This window comes from Nomascus leucogenys, chromosome X, assembly GCF_006542625.1.
Source record: "Nomascus leucogenys isolate Asia chromosome X, Asia_NLE_v1, whole genome shotgun sequence".
In the NCBI taxonomy this organism is placed as follows: Eukaryota; Metazoa; Chordata; class Mammalia; order Primates; family Hylobatidae; genus Nomascus; species Nomascus leucogenys.
In genome coordinates, this window is record NC_044406.1 from 119,993,560 (window position 1) to 120,012,143 (window position 18,584).

The following is an 18,584-nucleotide window of genomic DNA, read 5'->3' on the forward strand; positions in this document are numbered from 1 at the left end:
CCACCACACCCGGCTAATTTTGTATTTTTAGTACAGACGGGGTTTCTCCATGTTGAGGCTGGTCTCAAACTCCTGACCTCAGGTGATCCGCCTGCCTCGGCCTCCCAAAGCGCTGGGATTACAGGCATGAGCCACCGCACCCAAACCCCATCAGGGGTAAATTTGTATCACAACTTCTATATTATAGGCAAGACGAGATCAAAATTTGTTACTTACAGAAGACTACTATTACTAACAGTTAAGACCTGTTGAGTACTTTCTATTTACCAAGCACTGTTCAAATTGCTTTACATATAGTAACTAATTTATCCTTACAGCCACCCTGTGAAGTAGGTATTATAATTACTCCCAGTTTATTCAGGAAGAACCTAGGATACAGAGAAGCTAAGCAGATTGCTCAAGAACATATATCAGTTAAATAGTGGAGCTGGTATTTGTACCCAGATAGTTTCCAGAGTTTGTGTGATGCAATGTATAAACATCATCAAACTGCATCTTGGCAAAATATGGCATGAATAGTTTGAAAACTATTACTATTCATCACCTGCTATTAGAAAACGTGAATGTCAGAACAAGACATAGCTGGGATATAAGGTCTCCCTGACACTAGTGGTCAGATGCTCTCTTATATGTCAATGCTGCATAGTCATTGAAAGACTCCAGAGCCAGCTCCACTTACTAATTGTGTGACATTAGGCAGGTTACTTAATCTCTGTGTGCTTCAGTTTTCTCATCTGTAAAATATAGGAATAGAGAAATGAAGAGAAAGTGATATAAGGGAGGCTGTAATAATAGTACCTACGTCATAAGATTGTTGTGAAGATTAAATGAAACACTCCTGGCACATGGTATGAGCTCAACTCATTAATCCATTCATCCATTCATTCATTAACTGTTTGGTGCCTACCATGTGCCAAGCAGTCTGCTTGGTGCTTAGTATATATCAGTGAACGAATCAAAGATCCCTGCCCTCTTGGAGCTTATGGTATAGTGCAGACTGGAGGCAAGGGATGCAGGAAGAACAGAAGATAACATAATGGAGTATGTTAGAAAATAAGTGCTATATTAAAAAAAATTCGAGCATGGTAAAGAATAGTGGGAGTGCTGGAGAGGCTATAAGTTAGCAGTAGGTGTCACCAAGAAGCTAGGATTTGAACAAAGATTTGAGGGAGGTAAGGAAGTAAGATATGTGGACGTCTTGGGAAAGAGCATTCAAGGCAAAGGGAACAGGTTGAGCAAAGCCCCTAATGGTGGGAGGGTGCCTGTGTATTCTCCGAACAATAAGGCAGCCACTGTTATTGAGTGGTACCAGCAAGGGCCAAAGGGGTAGGAGAGATCAGAGAGGTATTGTGGGTATGGGTGTGGAGTTAGAGGGTTCTTGATGCAAATCCCACAGGGCCTATTACAAAGGCTTTGGCTTTTACTATAAATCAAATCGAGAGCCTTTGTAGGCTTTTGAGCAGAGTTGTAACATGATTTGACTTAGTATTTTGTAATGGTCTCTCTGGATACTGTGCTGAGAATAGATGCTGGGCAGGTGTTGTGGGTTGAATTGTGTCCCCCCCAAAAGATATGTTCAAATCCTAACCCCCCGATACGTATTAATGTGACCTTATTTAGAAATAGGGTCTTTACAGGGCCGGGCTCAGTGGCTCTCGCCTGTAATCCCAGCACTTTGGGAGGCTGAGGCAGGTGGATCACGAGGTCAGGAGTTCGAGACCAGACCAGCCTGACCAACATGGTGAAACCCCATCTCTACTAAAAATTCAAAAATTAGCCAGGCATGGTGGTGCATGCCTGTAATCACAGCTACTCAGGAGGCTGAGGCAGGAGAATCGCTTGAACATGGGAGGCAGAAGTTGCAGTGAGCTGAGATCATGCCACTGAACTCCAGCCTGGGCAACAGAGCGAGACTCTGTCAAAAAAGAAAGAAGAAAGAAGGAAGGAAGGAAGGAAGGAAAGAAGGAAGGAAGGAAGGAAGGAAGGAAGGAAGGAAGGAAGGAAAGAAGGAGAGAGAAAGAAAGAAAAAGAAAGAAAGAAAGAAGAAGAAAGAAAGAAAGAAAGAAAGAAAGAAAGAAAGAAAGAAAGAAAGAAAGAAAGAAAGAAAGAAAGAAAGAAAGAAAGAAAGAAAGAAAGAGAAAGAGGGTCTTTACAGATGCAATCAAGTTAAGATCAGGTCATATTGGATTAGGGTGGGCCCTAGGCCAACAACTGGCATCCTTATAAGAGGAAGGGAATTTGGGCACACAGACACACACAGAAGGAGGACGGCCATGTGAAGACACACAGACACATAGGGAGAAGAACATGGGAAGACAGAGGCAGAGATTGGAGTGATGCATCTGCAAGCCGTGCAGGGTTGAGGATTGCTGGCAACCACCAGAAGCTAGGAGAGACAGATTCTCACTCAGAGCCTCTAGAAGGAGCCCACTTCAAACCACCTTAGTTTTGGGCTTCTAGGCCTCCAGAACTGTGAAAGAGTAAGTGTCTGTTGCTTTAAGCCACACAGTTTGTGATACTTCATTATGGCAGCTGTAGGAAAAGAATACAGCGGGCAAGTGTAGAAGCAGGAGGCTATGGCAAGGTCCAGTCAAAAGATGATGAGGGCCAGAGGAGGGGTGGTAAATGTGGAAATGGTGAGAAGCTGTCAGATTCTACTCTGTTGCCCAGGCTGGAGAAGCTGTCAGATATTAGGAAGGTACGGCCAACAGAATTTGCTGATGTATAGGATGTGGGGTGTGATAAATGTTAGCTATTATTATTATCTGCACAAATAGTTTATCCACATGTAATATATGCTTATAAGCCAGGTGCGGTGGCTCACGTCTATAATCTCAGCACTTTGGGAGGCTGAGGCGGGTGGATCACCTGAGGTCAGGAGTTTGAGACCAGCCTGGCCAACGTGGTAAAACCGCGTCCCTACTAAAAATACAAAAAATTAGCCAGGTGTGGTGGCACACGCTTAAATCCCAGCTTCTTGAGAGGCTGAGGCAGGAGAACCACTTGAACCCAGGAGGCAGAAGTTGCAGTGAGTTGAGATCACGCCAATTCGTGTGAGTGAGTGAGACCCCGTCGCAAAATACATATATATATATATATATATACTTATAAATGTATATGTTTTCATTGCCCCAAATAGCCCAGGTTTGAGGCTACTGAAACTAGGATCATTTTCCAGGGCAATCAAAAGTAGCCTATTTTGCTGCATGATCAAAAAAAAATCACATTACTTCTCTGGGTCTCAGTCTCCTACGTGGTGAAATGAGAAGGTTGGGCTCCATTGTATGACTGTATAATTCTATTAATACAATATCAAGTGCTTTGTTGCCTTAGTGTTGGTAAATCTTCCAGAGGATAGTAAACGTTTTCTGACTTACACATTTGAAAACCTATCTCCAAGTCTGCAGTAGCTTTGAATAACAAAACTCCCTGTCCTAATCATTGTTGATCCTCTGCCATTCGATACCGCTGGTACAAGGAGTGACCCACCATATTTAAAAAGATAATTACGGCAAGACCAAGGTAATCTTTGTGCCTTTTATTCACGAATATGGGGGTGGTGTGGAGTTGCTTGGTGAGAATCTGAAACTCTACCTGAAATAAAGGTTTGGAATTCTGGGTCTCAAGATTTCTGACTCCATTTTCCAGAACACACCCTGAATTATCACCATCAGTGTGTTTGTATTTATATTTTAGGAAAGTAATGAATGTATAAGGCAATATAATAATAAGAATAGCAAACAGTTATATAGGATTTATTCTGTGTCAACTACCATTCTAAGGGTCTTAAAAACATTAACTCACTTGATCCTCACAACACTCATGAGTTAAGTCCAATTAGTATTCCCATTGTACAAATGAGGAAAGTGAGGCATGGAGCAATTAAGAAAGATTCCTTTATTATAAGGGATCTTACCTCAAGCAGAAATAAATGGGATCCTTTTAAAATAATTAAAACAAATGATAGGCCTGGTGTGGTGACTCATGGCTGTAATCCCAGCACTTTGGGAGGCCAAGGCAGGTGGATCACTTGAGGTCAGGAGTTCAAGTTCAGCCTGGCCAACGTGGAGAAACCCTTTCTCTACTAAAAATAAAAAAAATTAGCCAGGCATGGTGGTGCGGGCCTGCAGTCCTAGCTACTCTGGAGGCTGGGGCAGGAGAATCACTTGAACCGGGAAGGCAGAGGTTGCAGTGAGCTGAGATCGCACCACTGCACTCTAGCCTGGGTCTGCACTCCAGACTCTGTCTCAAAAAAAAAAAAACATGCAAGATGCACGGCAATTTGGAGACTCAATGTCAAGGAAAAACGTTCTGTCAGAATCCCACAAACTAATTCTGAAGGAGTCAGTCAATAATAAAACACACATTGACGTTAGGACTCTTCCTACCTCCAACCCTTGTTGACTTTGGTTCTCTAAGGAGGAAAAAGGGTATTGAGAACTAGGCCTCAGGGCACCTGGATGAAGCTTTGCCAGCTCTCAAACACCTGTTACATCCGGTTCCCAAGAAGTTTTGAAGCTTTGAAATGTATCCTGGTATTGTTCCTAAGTCACTGCCTTGCTAGGTCCTTGATAAATTAGACTGGCACGTTTAAAAAATTCTTAAACCTCCTTTCACTTGAGATTCCAAAGCCAATATTTCCTTTCACCCTAATGCTTCCTAGAAAATACTAGCTTTCCTAAGAATCACTCTTGTTACTATTTCAGACACCCCAGACCCACGGTTTCAGGTCCCACACAGCCTGGGTCAGGTCCATCGTGGTAATGGAAGAATTAGTACTGGGCAACCAGGCTAATCAAAATCTGAGAAGATATTTATTTATTTATTTAGAGATGGAGTCTCACTCTGTCGCCCAGGCTGGAGAGCAGTGGTGCAATCTCGGCTCACTGCAACCTCTGCCTCCCAGGTTCAAGTGATTCTCATGCCTCAGCCTCCAGAGTAGCTGTGACTACAGATGTGTGCCACCACACCAGGCTAATTTTTTGGTATTTTTAGTAGAGACGAGGTTTCACCATGTTGGCCAGGCTGGTCTCGAACCCCTGACCTCAGGTGATCTGCCCACCTTGGCCTCCCAAATTGCTGAGATTACAGGCATGAGCCACCACCCTGGCCTATTTTGTTTTTTTTTTTTTTTTTTGAGATGGAGTCTCGCTCTGTTACCCAGGCTGGAGTGCAGTGGCATGATCTCAGCTCATGCCTCCCAGGTTCAAGCAATTCACCTGCCTTAGCCTCCCTAGTAGCTGGGACTACAGGTGCGCACCACCACGCCAGGCTAATTTTTGTGCTTTTAGTAGAAATGGGTTTCAGCATGTTGGCCAGGCTGGTCTCAAACTCCTGACCTCAGGTAATCCGCCCACCTTGGCCTCCCAAAGTGCTGGGATTACAGGCGTGAGCCATCGCGCCTGGCCTAAGTCTGAGAAGATCATTTATTGATTCAACAAAATACAATGTTTAAAATCTATAACACAGTGAAAAGCATGGGCTTGTCACCCAACCAAATCCTGGAAGTTGTGAGCCACCTTTGAAGTAGGAAGACAGTACTTTGGGGACTAATAAAAGGAAACAATTTCACACTGTCAGTAGTGTGGAACTAGTTGCCCCCAATGGGTTTTAAATTCAAGTAGGGTGCAAGAGTGGTTTAGAGAAATTCCTGAGTGGCAAATGAGGAAACTATGGGCTCTCTGAGATACAAGCCCAGTCTTCCGTAGGGGCATAGCCACGGCACAATGCTCTCCTGACCTAACGTCCTTAAAACCTTGGTCAGAAGTCAGACCATTGTGCTAATGCGTGAGGGTGCGCGTGGGGATGGATGGTGGGGTGGAACTCCTGCATAGTTAGCAACCCTGCACCAAATCCTGGCAACCTTCCGGAGCAAACCCTCCACCATGTCATGCTAATAACAGCAGACCTAGGAATTGACCCTATGCCACGACGTCTGGACCCCCATACAGTCGTAGTGTCCAGGTGGCTTTGTGAGTCACCCAGACCCTCCGTAATAATCCCACTGCGGGTGGGGCTGCCTTGCAGTTTCTGGCCCCTTCCCACCCTGACTCAGCTCTCCTCCCATGAGCTCCCATTTTTTGCCGGGCAGAAGCCGCCGCGGTACCCGCTCCACCGGGCATGCTCAGTCCCCCGGCCAGGCTTTGACTGCGGGACGCCAGCGACCGGCCCCCTGCGCGCGTCCCGAGTGCGGGTCCCTTTAAATCGGGCCGGCTCGTTGCTAGGCAACCGCGCGGCCCGCGCTGGCGCTGCACTGCGGTGGCTCAGCCCGGAGCCGGCCCGGCGGGGTCGCGGTGGCCAGAGCCGAACGGGGGGCTGCCGCGCGCCGGTGGTGGTTGTCTTTGAGGAAGAGAGGTTCGGGCTCTCCAGACCGCATCCACGCTTCCAGGTATGTCTGCGGCCGGGAAAGCCCGGGCTCCCCCGGGCTCGCCCCTCTTCTTCCCGGACACATGGGGCGAAGGGGCGGGGAGCCAGGGGCAGGCGCCCAGGTCCGCACCCCGACCCCCACTGCAGGTTATTTCTGTCCTTAGAGCCCCAGGCCGGGGCTGGAGAGCGTTTGGGAGGGAAAGGACCAGGACGTGGGAGTGGCAGTGCGGAAAGAGGAGTGGGGTCAGGCCTCTCCCGCTGCCCGCCAGCGACTAGGTCTGGACTGGGGAGGTGGAAAGTGTCACCTGCAATGGGGACCGAAGCAGCGCCCCGACCCCGAGCCACCTTCTCTCCTCGGGAGGCAGCGATGGCAGGAGTTTCAGTTAACAATTTACAGAGAAAACTCCCAAACTATGCATACAAAGATACAGCTTTGTAGCAAGAATGTGAGTCCCATACTAATAAAGTCTCAGCCTTAGGAATTAAGGTGACTCCCCATATCTTTTCTTCTAGAAGGAATAACTTCACACTAATAACAAAGAACTGGGGAGTAATAAGCATTCCCGGGGCCCAGTTTTCAATGGTACTTTTCTTCCCCCTCAATAGCTGCCAAGCAATAGAGAAGACAATTTGTCCCGGAAAGTGGACACTTTGGCCCATATATTAGGACCCTGGCAGATGAAGGCAAAAATCAGGATGACTTCCCTTTTCGATGTTTTTTTGTCTGTTTGTTTGTTTGTTTCAAATTAACTGCACTCTGAGGGAGGGAGGCAAGGCCTGGGCTCCAGCCTTTTGCTAATGCGGTTCGTGGCGTGCTCATTAACAACAAGCCAGAGTGGCTCCTTTGCTCAATAGGTGCTAAAAGTGAGGAGGTACTGTGTTGAATAAAATTTCCTCATGATTCTTGTCCCATTTGATACCTGTATGGCTTGGGGAAGGAAGACTTAGTGGCATAATAGTTGGGGAAATGGGTTGACAAAAAGAGAAATTACCTCTTAGTGTCTGGTATCACATTTCAAATACACCAAATGACATTCTAAGTATACAACTTGTCTTTTTTTTTTTTTTTTTTTTTTTTTTTTCTGAGACGGAGTCTTGCTCTGTCGCCCAGGCTGGAGTGCAGTGGCGCGATTTCGGCTCACTGCAACCTTCGCTTCCCTGGTTCAAGCGATTCTCCTGCCTCAGCCTCCTGAGTAGCTGGGATTACAGGCGCGTGCCACCACGCCTGGTTAATTTTTGTATTTTTAGTAGAGACGGGGTTTTGCCATGTTGGTCAGGCTGGTCTCGAACTCCTGACCTTGTGATCCGCCCGCCTAAGCCTCCCAAAGTGCTGGGATTACAGGCGTGAGCCACCGCGCCTGGCCATCACTTGTCATTTTAATCTACATCTCAGATATAAACACGGGTTTGGGCATTCTGGTTAAATGTATTTCCTGATTACATGGAGGGAGGCGGAATTTTCTTTTTTCCAGTTCAAACTGGAGAAGGAGGGCAAGGATATCCAGTAGACAGAAGATCTTGGACCCCAGGAAGTGTAAGTACAGTCGTGTTAGCTGTTGTCTTGTTGGGGTGTTTAGAAGCACAGAGCCTTAGGCAACATAACTCTTCAGCCTTGTAATTGATCATCTGCATTGTCAGTAAGCTCTCAGGAAGGCCTCATAAAAATACAAAGGAAAAGTGTCCTGAAGACTTTAGCTAAGCCAAATAAACTTGAAGGGAAAAATAAAAGTGCTTTCTCTAAAATATCACCCCCCAAAACTTTTTAAGCCAGAGGAGAAATTATGTCAAAAAAATTTTTTAAAAACTAAATTAGAATCAAAGCATTGTAGAGATTTCAGGAAGAATATTAAGGATCATTCATTAAGCAAATATTTATTCAGGGCTACTATGTGTCAGGTAACAATGCCAGGCCATCATAGCATATTTGTATAATAAAGGTGTGTGTGAAATGCCACAGAAGCATAGGAACAATTCAGAGTGCAAAGTCATCCTTTCTAATCTTCAAACGAATACTCCTGTATTTCTGAGAAGTTATTGGTGCCTCTGAAATACAGTGGGACATTTGGAAAACTCTTGGTAAAGCAATTGGTGATTTTAAAATGCCGATATATTAGGGTGTAGAAAAGACTACCACTTTTTTGCTTAGATAAAATCAATTCAGCTTCAGAAATTTGGGGACATCAACAACTAACTTACAGAAGTTAGGGATAATTTTTCCCTGAAGATGCAGATTAAATTAATCTGAGATTGGATTTTAGGCTTCCTTATATTTATTTTAATAGTGCCTACTTTTTTTTTCAAACTAACTTTTTCTGAGGTCTGATGACTTCCGGTTGGCCACTTTGGAGTACATATCTCTGGAGAAGGTTTAGGTTGTTTAACTGGCTGGTTTATGTTCAAAGGGAGGGTAAGGAAAACCTGAAAATGAACAAAACCCATTGTTTACAGTACACTTTAAAAGTTGCTTTCATTTCCATTTTCATTCATTTTTCTTAATCACCTGTGAGACAGGTATATTGTCCCTATTTTACACCTGAAGAATCTGAGGCTTGCAGTTCTAAAATGTGGGGGCCAAGACTCCTTCAGTCTTTTTTCCACCGTAGTGCACACTCAGTTCCTTTCTCAGGAACTTCCTTTTCCTTCTTCCGCACAATGTTGCGTGGTAAAACATATTGATCCATCTTGACTTCAGACAGTTCATTTGGGTCCTTCTTTTGGTATTTAATAGTTTTCTGCAAGTCAGTGAAAGAGGGTGGAGAATGGGGAATCTCCCCTTTAGGGGGCAGGTCAGAATCTTCTAAGGAAAGAGGGTAATGATGGGAGTGTTTTTGTGTCTGGAAACAGTGGAAGCAGGAAAAAGAAAAAAAAGTTTGAGAACCACTGCTCTGAAGTGAGAATAAATTGGACAGTTGAGAAGGAAGAAAACCTAGTGATTTCCTTTGTAACAGACTTTTTTCCTATTTTGGTGGAGCAGTTTTTCTAAGAGTCCAGAGAACAGACCATCCAAGAATAAGGGGAGAAAGTTCTTTATGCTAAGAGGAGCCCTTTGTCTTCACCTTACTGCCCCTGGGCAGTGACTAAAAGCCATGGCCCTCGTTGAGAGCTACTAAGCAACTGAGGGTAATGACAGGTTACTCAACATGGGTTGGAGATGACCTTTTCCAACCATCAGTCCCAGTTTACAAAGTTTGAGAGGAAGGACCCTTGTGAGATGGGAAAAAGCCTTTGGCATTCTTCCAGAACTGTTTTCCAGTCTCTACCTACTCTGCCTGGAAGAATAATGGAATTTTGCAGGCAGATCTAAATTTGTGAAGAGAGATGGTCCTGAAAATTTGAAACCAAATTCTTTTTTTTTTTTTTTTTTGGAGACAGAGTGTCGCTCTGTTTCCCAGGCTGGAGTGCAGTGGCATGATCATAGCTCACTTCAGCCTCAACCCCTTGAGCTCAAGCAATCCTCCTATCTGAGTAGTTAGGACTACAGGCATATACCACCACGCCTATCTAATTTTGTTTTAATTTTCGTAGACACGGATCTCACTATGTTGCCCAGGCTGGTTTTGAACTCCTGACATCAAGTTATCCTTCCGCCTCTGCCTCCCAAAGCACTGGGATTACAGATGTGAGCCACTATGCCCATGTAAATGGGATAAGGCAACAGAAAAAAAAATTTGATTTATGTCATCAAATTTCCCTAAAGCCTGTGATTTAAAATATGAATATTTTAGAAAACAAATAATTAGGCCGGGCGCAGTGGCTCAAGCCTGTAATCCCAGCACTTTGGGAGGCCGAGGCGGGCGGATCACAAGGTCAGGAGATCGAGACCATCCTGGCTAACACAATGAAACCCCGTCTCTACTAAAAATACAAAAAATTATCCGGGCGTGGTGGTGGGCGCCTGTAATCCCAGCTACGCGGGAGGCTGAGGCAGGAGAATGGCGTGAGCCTGGGAGGCAGAGCTTGCAGTGAGCCGAGATCGTGCCACTGCATTCCAGCCTGGGCGACGGAGCAAGACTCCGTCTCAAAAAAAAATGAAAGAAAGAAAAGAAAAGAAAAGAAAAGAAAAGAAAAGAAAAGAAAGAGGAAGGAAGGAAGGAAGGAAGGAAGGAGGGAGGGAGGGAGGGAGGGAGGGAGGGAGGGAGGGAGGAAGGAAGGAAGGAAGAAGGAAGGAAGGAAGGAAGGAAGGAAGGGGGGGCCGGGTGCGGTGGCTCACGCTTGTAATCCCAGCACTTTGGGAGGCCAAGGCGGGCGGATCACGAGGTCAGGAGATCGAGACCACGGTGAAACCCCGTCTCTACTAAAAATACAAAAAGTTAGCCGGGCGTGGTGGCGGGCGCCTGTAGTCCCAGCTACTCGGAGAGGCTGAGGCAGGAGAATGGCGTGAACCCAGGAGGTGGAGCTTGCAGTGAGCCGAGATTGCACCACTGCACTCCAGCCTGGGCGACAGAGCGAGACTCTGTCTCAAAAAAAAAAAAAAAGAAAGAAAGAGAAAGGAAAGAAAGGAAAGAAAGAAAGAAAGAAAGAAAGAAAGAAAGAAGAAAGAAAGAGAAAGATAGAAAGAAAGAAAAAACAAATAATTCAATTTCACATCCACTTTAATATGATTATACTCTCTAGGGCCCCAGCTCAAAAATGAAACTGAGATGGTTTGTGGATTTCTCTTTTCACAGTAAACAGTAGTGTATTATTTTATGGAGCTATTTGAGAATAGATGTGCATTCCTCTAAGATTTTTATGGAACAGTGCACCTACAGGTCCATTGTAAATGATTTCTTTGCTTAGCTCTCAGCATTTATGTTACATCATGTTATATATAAATTCATATTCAATTTATTTTATCAGTGGTTCTCAAATTCTTCAGGTGAATACAAACCACTTTCATGAGACAAGAGATCTCTTACTCCACAAAAATGTCCTATTACTTTGCCACTGCAAAAAAAAAAAAAGTCACCTGAGGATAAATGATGATGTTTTCAGTGAGACACTAACTAGAACCATCAGGAGTCCATTATTAATTCATGTCAGACACAAATGAATAGATGTAGTCATATTGTAGACACATATGCCTTAACAGTGCAGTCCTAAGGGCTTCTGGGGGATTGCTGTCTTAGAGAACTGCTTGTCCTATGACTTTGTATTGTTTTCCTGTCTGTGTTCTGGATTATTTGCTTCTAAAGAAACCAGTTTTTCATCCCCATTGGGCCTCCTTCCCCTACCCTTCTGACCTTCAGTATCCAGTGTAGTGTTGGGTAGGCACTTATATTAATAAATGTCCACAACTGACCCACTAACAGGCATGCCTACACTTTCAATAATGGCTTCTGGTTTGGTTTGCCTTATGCTGGAACAAATTACCTAGTCAAGTTTATTGAGAACAAAATGACTACCAGGCCAGGGTAGAGGAGTGTCATTGCCTTAAAGCATATTCCTTGTTCTTGCCAGAGAATACTAATGCCATACTCGTTCTGCATAAAAAAACAAACAGTACAATTTGTGAAGAGAAAATGAGACAGGCAGCTTTTACCCCGAGTCTGGGCTTTGCCACATTCTGTGACTAGATTTGGGAACAAGACCTTAAAGGATATCTTGCCAATGAAAGAGAGAAGGGAAAAAAAAAGGAGCAGCTCAGAGACTGCTTGACCCTGCCCTGTGTAAGCCATGGGAGGGAAATTCCAAAAGGCTTTTCAAACCTTTCTCTTTCTGTTCTTTGAAATGTGACATGCAGTTCTCCTTACCCTCCCCCCTTCACTTTTCCTCTCTTCTTTTGTGGCCTTTTAAAAGATACCTAAGCTCTGAAAATAGTGAGTTGTTTTCTTTCAATATGGGGAATGAAACCTAGCAGATGAATAAAGAAGAATTTTAGAACAAGCACTGACCTGAGAGACAGGGTCCTCAGTTTTACTGCTATGGGCTGTGTGGCCTTTGTCAAGTCACTTAACTTCTCTGGGCCTTAGTCACAAATGGACTCTTCCCATTTCAGTAGCTATATAGGCTTCACTGAAAGGCATTTCCTTTCAGACACCAGGAAATTATACAGAGGCTCAGGAAAGAGAGACAGTGAAAATTAAAAAGTGTGTGTGTGTGTGTGTGTGTGCATGTGTGCATATGTGTATGTGTTTTGCCAGAGATTTATGGGATGGTTGGATGTAGAAGTAACTTTTTCAAGGAGCAAAATTATTAATGAAAAGAGTTTTTTATTTTAACCTTCATCCATACCCAGACCTCTATCTCAGATGTATCATTCTTGCTATCTCCAGATATAAAGTGGCCACACTTTACTTGCCCCTGTGCTCACCTCCTTCCTAATCAATCCCACCAATGCCCTTCATCCAGAATTAAGTAAAAGGAATAGTAATCTCTCTGCCATTGCTACCTGATTAGAAGCATTTTTATCATCTATATAATTGTTGGGTAAAAATTTGACTGCTAAAAAATGTGACTGGCAATTAACATCACCCTCTTTTCTCCACTCTCTGTTCCTTTCCTCTATGATTGCTGTAATAATTCCTACGGATTTGCATTCATATTTCTAGAGATGAGGGAAACCAAGATAATGATATTTCCCTTTAAGAACAGATCGATCAATGATGCTTCTGGATGGTGACTCGTGGAATAATAAAAGTCAGAAAGGACTGTTTCAAAGGAAAAGAAGATGATGCTCCAATGGCAAATATATATTGTGAATTTAAAGTCTGAGTTTATCATTATGGTCTGATTGACCTCAAGAAAGCTTGGCTTCTGGCTTTTGGACCAATCATTTTAGTACCTTCACTGAACTCTCCAAATAGTTCATCTTAAGAATATGTGTACCTTCTCTTTTCCTCAAAGCCAAGTAGTTGCCAGTAGGGATGTACCCTTGGGGATGGTGAGTCCCTTCCATCTTTTGTGGGGGAAAGGGGAGAGGAGAGGTATGTTCAGTACCTGTAGGTATCAAGTTTATTCCTTCATTGCTCATAGTAAGGAAAACCTGTGTTATTTAAAAATAAACTACTGTTTGTAAAAAGCAAAGAAAAGATAATACACCAAAAAGTAGTTATCTCAGGGCCATGAGATTATGAAGGAGATTACTTCTGTTTTTTGTGCTTTTCTCTATTCTCCAAAATTGTTATAATAATCAAAGAAAATATTAATTAAGAAATAAATACAACATTTGCCATTTCTCATTACCAGCAGAAAATTACATCTGAGTGCATAGATAAAAGAGATGCAGGCATACTTTGATTTTTCTCCATGGTGATACTACAAATATGTTTTGGTAAATTAATATATAAAATGAATAAAGTGACCCTCTCCTTCTTCTCCTCACTCTTTAGGGCTAACTTCCGCTACCAGTTGGTGGCTTCAGGTGCCAGTGGCCCTCCACATGCTGCTTTGGTTCTTCTTTCTCCCTTCTCTCAGAAGTAGTCACTTATCAAATATTTCAGTGCTGTGGGAAAGCTGTACATTAAGGATTCCCTTTGGGTAGGGAAGACTCTTTTTGAAACAAAATAATCATCGTCATATTTTTATAAACTTGGAAAGTTGGTTGTGATTTAGTATTGCTGAATTTTCACCTAAAAATTACACTCAGAGTCAATATCTTGAGAAAAACACATTTGGACACATTTGGTGGCATTAATATTTTCAGTTGTTGACATTAGGTTCTCCTCATGAAATTGCTGTCAAAATGGATAGAATTCTGTACACTTGGCAGTCTTGCCTAAAAGCAAAGCCCAAGACTGGAATAGCAGGAATTTATAGGTCAAGACAGAAGGGCATTTGGCAGAGTTAGTCATAAGGAAGTCTGCATGGTATACTTTACCAAAAGCAGCTCACATTTCATTAAGCCCTGATGTTTTAGTTACTTTAAAGAATGAATAAACAATAGTCCAATCCAAAAGAACTAGAAAGGCATCAGACACATTGAAAGCACAGGTATTACCAACATTAACCTATTAATTTCAAATCACTTTTTTTATTTTAAAGTGGTCTGTTTTTATGTTTACAGTTGTTTTCTTATAGAATCACTTTCTCTGTGTACAGTAAGTAGCTAAATGTGTCAGTTTACTAGTTCTATTTCATAGGATCAGAGACTTTTAAAGCTGGAAGCATCTGTAGAACTTAGCTCGTTCAGCCCTTTCCATTTATAAATGAGGGGACTGAGGCCCAAGCCATTCAGTGAGTTAGAGAGAGAGCCAGCCCTCAAATGTTTAGATTCTTCACCTGTGAGCCGGCATTTTTCTTTCTTTCTACTATACTAGTTACTAGTGTAAATAATGTGCCTGCCTTGGTTTTAAATTTTGTTTTTCAGATATTGGAAGAGGTGCCTGGAGAAATGGATGCTAGAAGAAAACACTGGAAGGAGAATATGTTTACTCCTTTTTTTAGTGCACAAGATGTTCTAGAAGAGACTTCTCAGCCTGAATCTTCTTCTGAACAAACGACTGCAGATAGCAGCAAGGGAATGGAAGAAATTTATAATTTGTCCAGTAGAAAGTTTCAAGAAGAAAGTAAATTTAAGAGGAAAAAATATATTTTCCAACTAAATGAAATAGAACAAGAATCAAATTTAAGAGAGAACAAGATAAACATTTCAAAGAATGAAACAGACACAAATTCTGCATCCTATGAATCATCAAATGTGGATGTTACAACAGAAGAAAGCTTTAACAGCACAGAAGATAACTCTACCTGCAGTACAGATAACTTACCAGCTCTACTAAGACAAGACATCAGAAAGAAATTTATGGAAAGAATGTCTCCAAAACTTTGCCTGAATCTTTTGAATGAAGAACTGGAAGAACTTAATATGAAATGCAGAAAAATAGAAGAGGAATTTGAAAATGCCGAAAAAGAATTTTTGCACTACAAAAAAGAAATATTCACCAAACCCCTAAATTTTCAAGAAACAGAGATGGATGCTTCAAAAAGTGACTATGAACTTCAAGCTTTAAGAAATGACCTGCCTGAAAAAGCAACAAATGTAAAAAACTTAAGTGAACAGCTCCAGCAAGCCAAAGAAGTCATCCACAAATTGAACCTAGAGAACAGAGATTTAAAAGAAGCTGTTAGAAAGTTAAAGCATCAAACCGAGGTTGGAAATGTGCTCCTAAAAGAAGAAATGAAATCGTATTATGAATTAGGAATGGCAAAGATCCGCGGAGAGCTCAGTGCCATCAAGAATGAACTGAGAACTGAGAAGACCCTACAAGCAAGAAATAACAGAGCCTTGGAGTTGCTTAGAAAATACTGTGCTTCTTCAGTGGTGACATCATCAAGTATCCTTGACCACTTTACTGGGGATTTTTTTTAAAACTTAAAAAAATCCTTCCATTAGGCAAGTCATTGAGCCAAATCAGTGTTTATTGTATTTTCTTTGTGTATTACTTAAAATATATGTAATAGGATGTTATTTTCATTTTTGGTAAATCACAGTATCTGTAAAACATATACATGTTTCCAAGCTTTTGCTTTCTCTTTCTGATGAAGTCATTGCAGGAGTACAAATGGAAACGAAGCTTTGGAAATCTCATGTCACACACACATATATTCACTCAAAAACACATAATGATACACCAAATCATTTATGAATACAAATCAACAGCCATTTTGTGATCTTGTAAGCAAATATGTCCTTGGCACGTGAATATTTTTCCATCTGTGTTCATTGATGTTAACAATAAAAATCTTGTTTATGTGTATAAGCCTAACATATGCCTGTGGGTCTTGTAAGTGCCTGTTCAAACTCAATGGGATACCAAAAATGTATCTGCTTACTTTGGGGGTCTAACTTTAATTCGGTACATATAAACATCTCTGGAAGAAAATGTAGTTTTTTTCTTCCCCCTGCTGTTTTCCCCAGGCTTTCTCCTTTGACCTGGCCACGGTTCCCATAGACTAGAAGACGACTTAGAGACATTGCTGTGACCTTTGCTAGAGCCCTGCTCTTGTCAGCAGTGGCTTTTGTGTTTTCTTATGTTGACCAGTAAGGGGCGTTGTTTACACAGTTCTCCCAAAACTCGACCAGGGGAAAATTTCGAAGCTTCCTCCCTGGCTTACATCACAAGTTGGTGGGGACTGTGGTGAAGTTGGATGTCCTCTGGATAAACTTTTAGTGAGCTAGCTTGATTTTTACAGTAATCCAGCCCTGTAAGGGCCCCAGGTGATGACAATTTATTTTACACTTATACATGGTAAAAATGTACTGCCTCAATCCTTGGGTGGAAGTAATGGGCCAGTTGACTCTTTACCATTTGTTTGTTATCAGTCATCAAGAAATCCTGTAATAGGATCTCTATTTGCTTGGTGTTTTAAAGCCTAATGAACCAAATGTAATTGCAGACTATGAGGATGAGATACAATTGTTTTAAGGGTTTAGCTATCTTCCCTGTTGGGAAAATCCCCAGACTGGGAGTCAGGACTTTTGGCTTCTAGTACCTGCTTTGCCAGTAACTAGTTAGTTAACTTTCTTCCCCTAAAAGTCCTCATCTATAAAACAAGGCAGCAGATCTATCTTCAAGATTCTGTTCAGTTCTAATGTTCTGTGATTTCACCTCTGATTTTATTTATCTACCGGTAAGGAAGTAAAACTCCTATGGCATTGGATGCATTCAATTCATTTTTTTGTTTTGTTTTTTTTGAGACAGAGTCTTGCTCTGTCGCCCAGGCTAGAGTGCAGTGGCACGATCTCGGCTCACTGCAATCTCTGCCTCCCGAGTTCAAGCGATTCTCCTGCCTTAGCCTCCTGAGTAGCTGGGATTACAGGCGCCTGCCACTACACGCGGCTAATTTTTGTATGTTTGTATGTATTTATTTATTTATTTAGTAGAGACAGGGTTTCACCATTTTGGCCAGGCTGGTCTCAAACTCCTGACCTCGTGATCCACCCATCTCGACCTCCCAATGTACTGGAGTTACAGGCGTGAGCCACCGCACCCGGCCTGGATGTATTCAATTCTAATACTTTGGGGGACCTACTTTGCAGACCCCCTTTGAAAGATAATATAAGCAGGGTACTTTATATAGTTTGAACATCTCCAAATACTATCAATAATAAATCAATAGAGGTTGTTTCTCTATCTTTCTCTTGTTTCCTCTTTATTCATTAAGATTGGGGAAGGCAGTGAATGGATACTGACTGAGCTGACCTGGAGGCTGAACGAGTCTTGCCTTGCCTGGGAGGATTGGCGTAAATTGGAAGATGCTAATCTTTGGAGCTTTCTGATTTAGTCCTGATAAACCTAACCCAGGCACTGGCAGCCTGCCTCAAAGGGGGAGATGACTTTCAGGTTTTTAGTGGTCACTGGCTTCCCACCAAGGGTCTAGGTACGAAAGCAAACTAGGAACTCGTTGCCCTATTTTACTCTCTTCTTCATCACTCCCTTATAAAATTACCCCTTTGTACTCGCCTCGTAAAGACGCTCATTCCCTGAATGCTAATGTGCAGAGCTGCTTACATGTTTAAAAATTTTACAATGTATTAATTAAGCTACTAGGCTCAATCCTTTCAGTATAATTTTTTTTTAAGAGAGAGAGGGGGACAGGTTCTTGCTATGTTGCCCAGGCTGGACTCAAATTGCTGGGCTCAAGTGATCCTCCCCAGTAGCTTAGGCTGCTGGCATATGCCACCATGTCTGGCTAGTATAATTCCATTTTAATTCCATTTTCTTTTCTTTTTTTTTTTTTTTTTTTTTTTTGAGACGGAGCCTAGCTCTGTTGCCCAGGCTGGAGTACAGTGGCACGATCTCAGCTCACTGCACGCTCTGCCTCCCGGGTTCAAGCAATTCTCGTGCCTCAGCCTCCTGAGTAGCTGGGATTACAGGCAGCTAAATTTTTTTGTATTTTTATTAGAGATGGGATTTTGCCATGTTGGCCAGGCTGGTCTCGAACTCCTGAGCTCAAGGGATCCGCTCACCTCAGCCTCCCAAAGTGCTGGGATTACAGGCATGAACCACCATGCCCGGCCTATAATTCTATTTTCAAAGAGGAACTTTTATTCCAGGAGTATTTCTGTGAACCAATCATGCATTTAAGGCTTTCAGTGACAATTTGGTTTATCTTGCATGAGTGTGTATGTGTGCTTAGGGGCAGGGAAAGAGTGGTGGAAGGAGGTCCAGAGACATTAAGTGTATGGCTTAGACTAGGTCTAGGGCAGGGGGTGGGGTTTGTATTTCTAGGTTGGAACTAGAATACGTATTCTTGGTGAGACAGCCTGAAATACTAAGACCCAGCAAGGCCTGCCC

General features: G+C 42.7%; 1 protein-coding gene across 1 annotated transcript; it reads left to right on the forward strand.

The window, feature by feature from the left end:
* Window positions 1-14,112: 14,112 nt before the first annotated feature.
* Window positions 14,113-15,655, forward strand: CCDC160 (coiled-coil domain containing 160). Its single transcript, XM_030807432.1, has one exon. It carries the CDS (start codon window positions 14,549-14,551, stop codon window positions 15,653-15,655), a length of 1,107 nt encoding a protein of 368 aa, XP_030663292.1. The 5' UTR covers window positions 14,113-14,548.
* The last annotated feature ends 2,929 nt before the right edge of the window (window positions 15,656-18,584 follow it).

What these genes read in the sequence shown, in the direction of transcription:
- CCDC160 (XM_030807432.1), top strand. Translation starts at nt 14,549, where the DNA reads ATGTTTAGATTCTTCACCTGTGAGCCGGCATTTTTCTTTCTTTCTACT.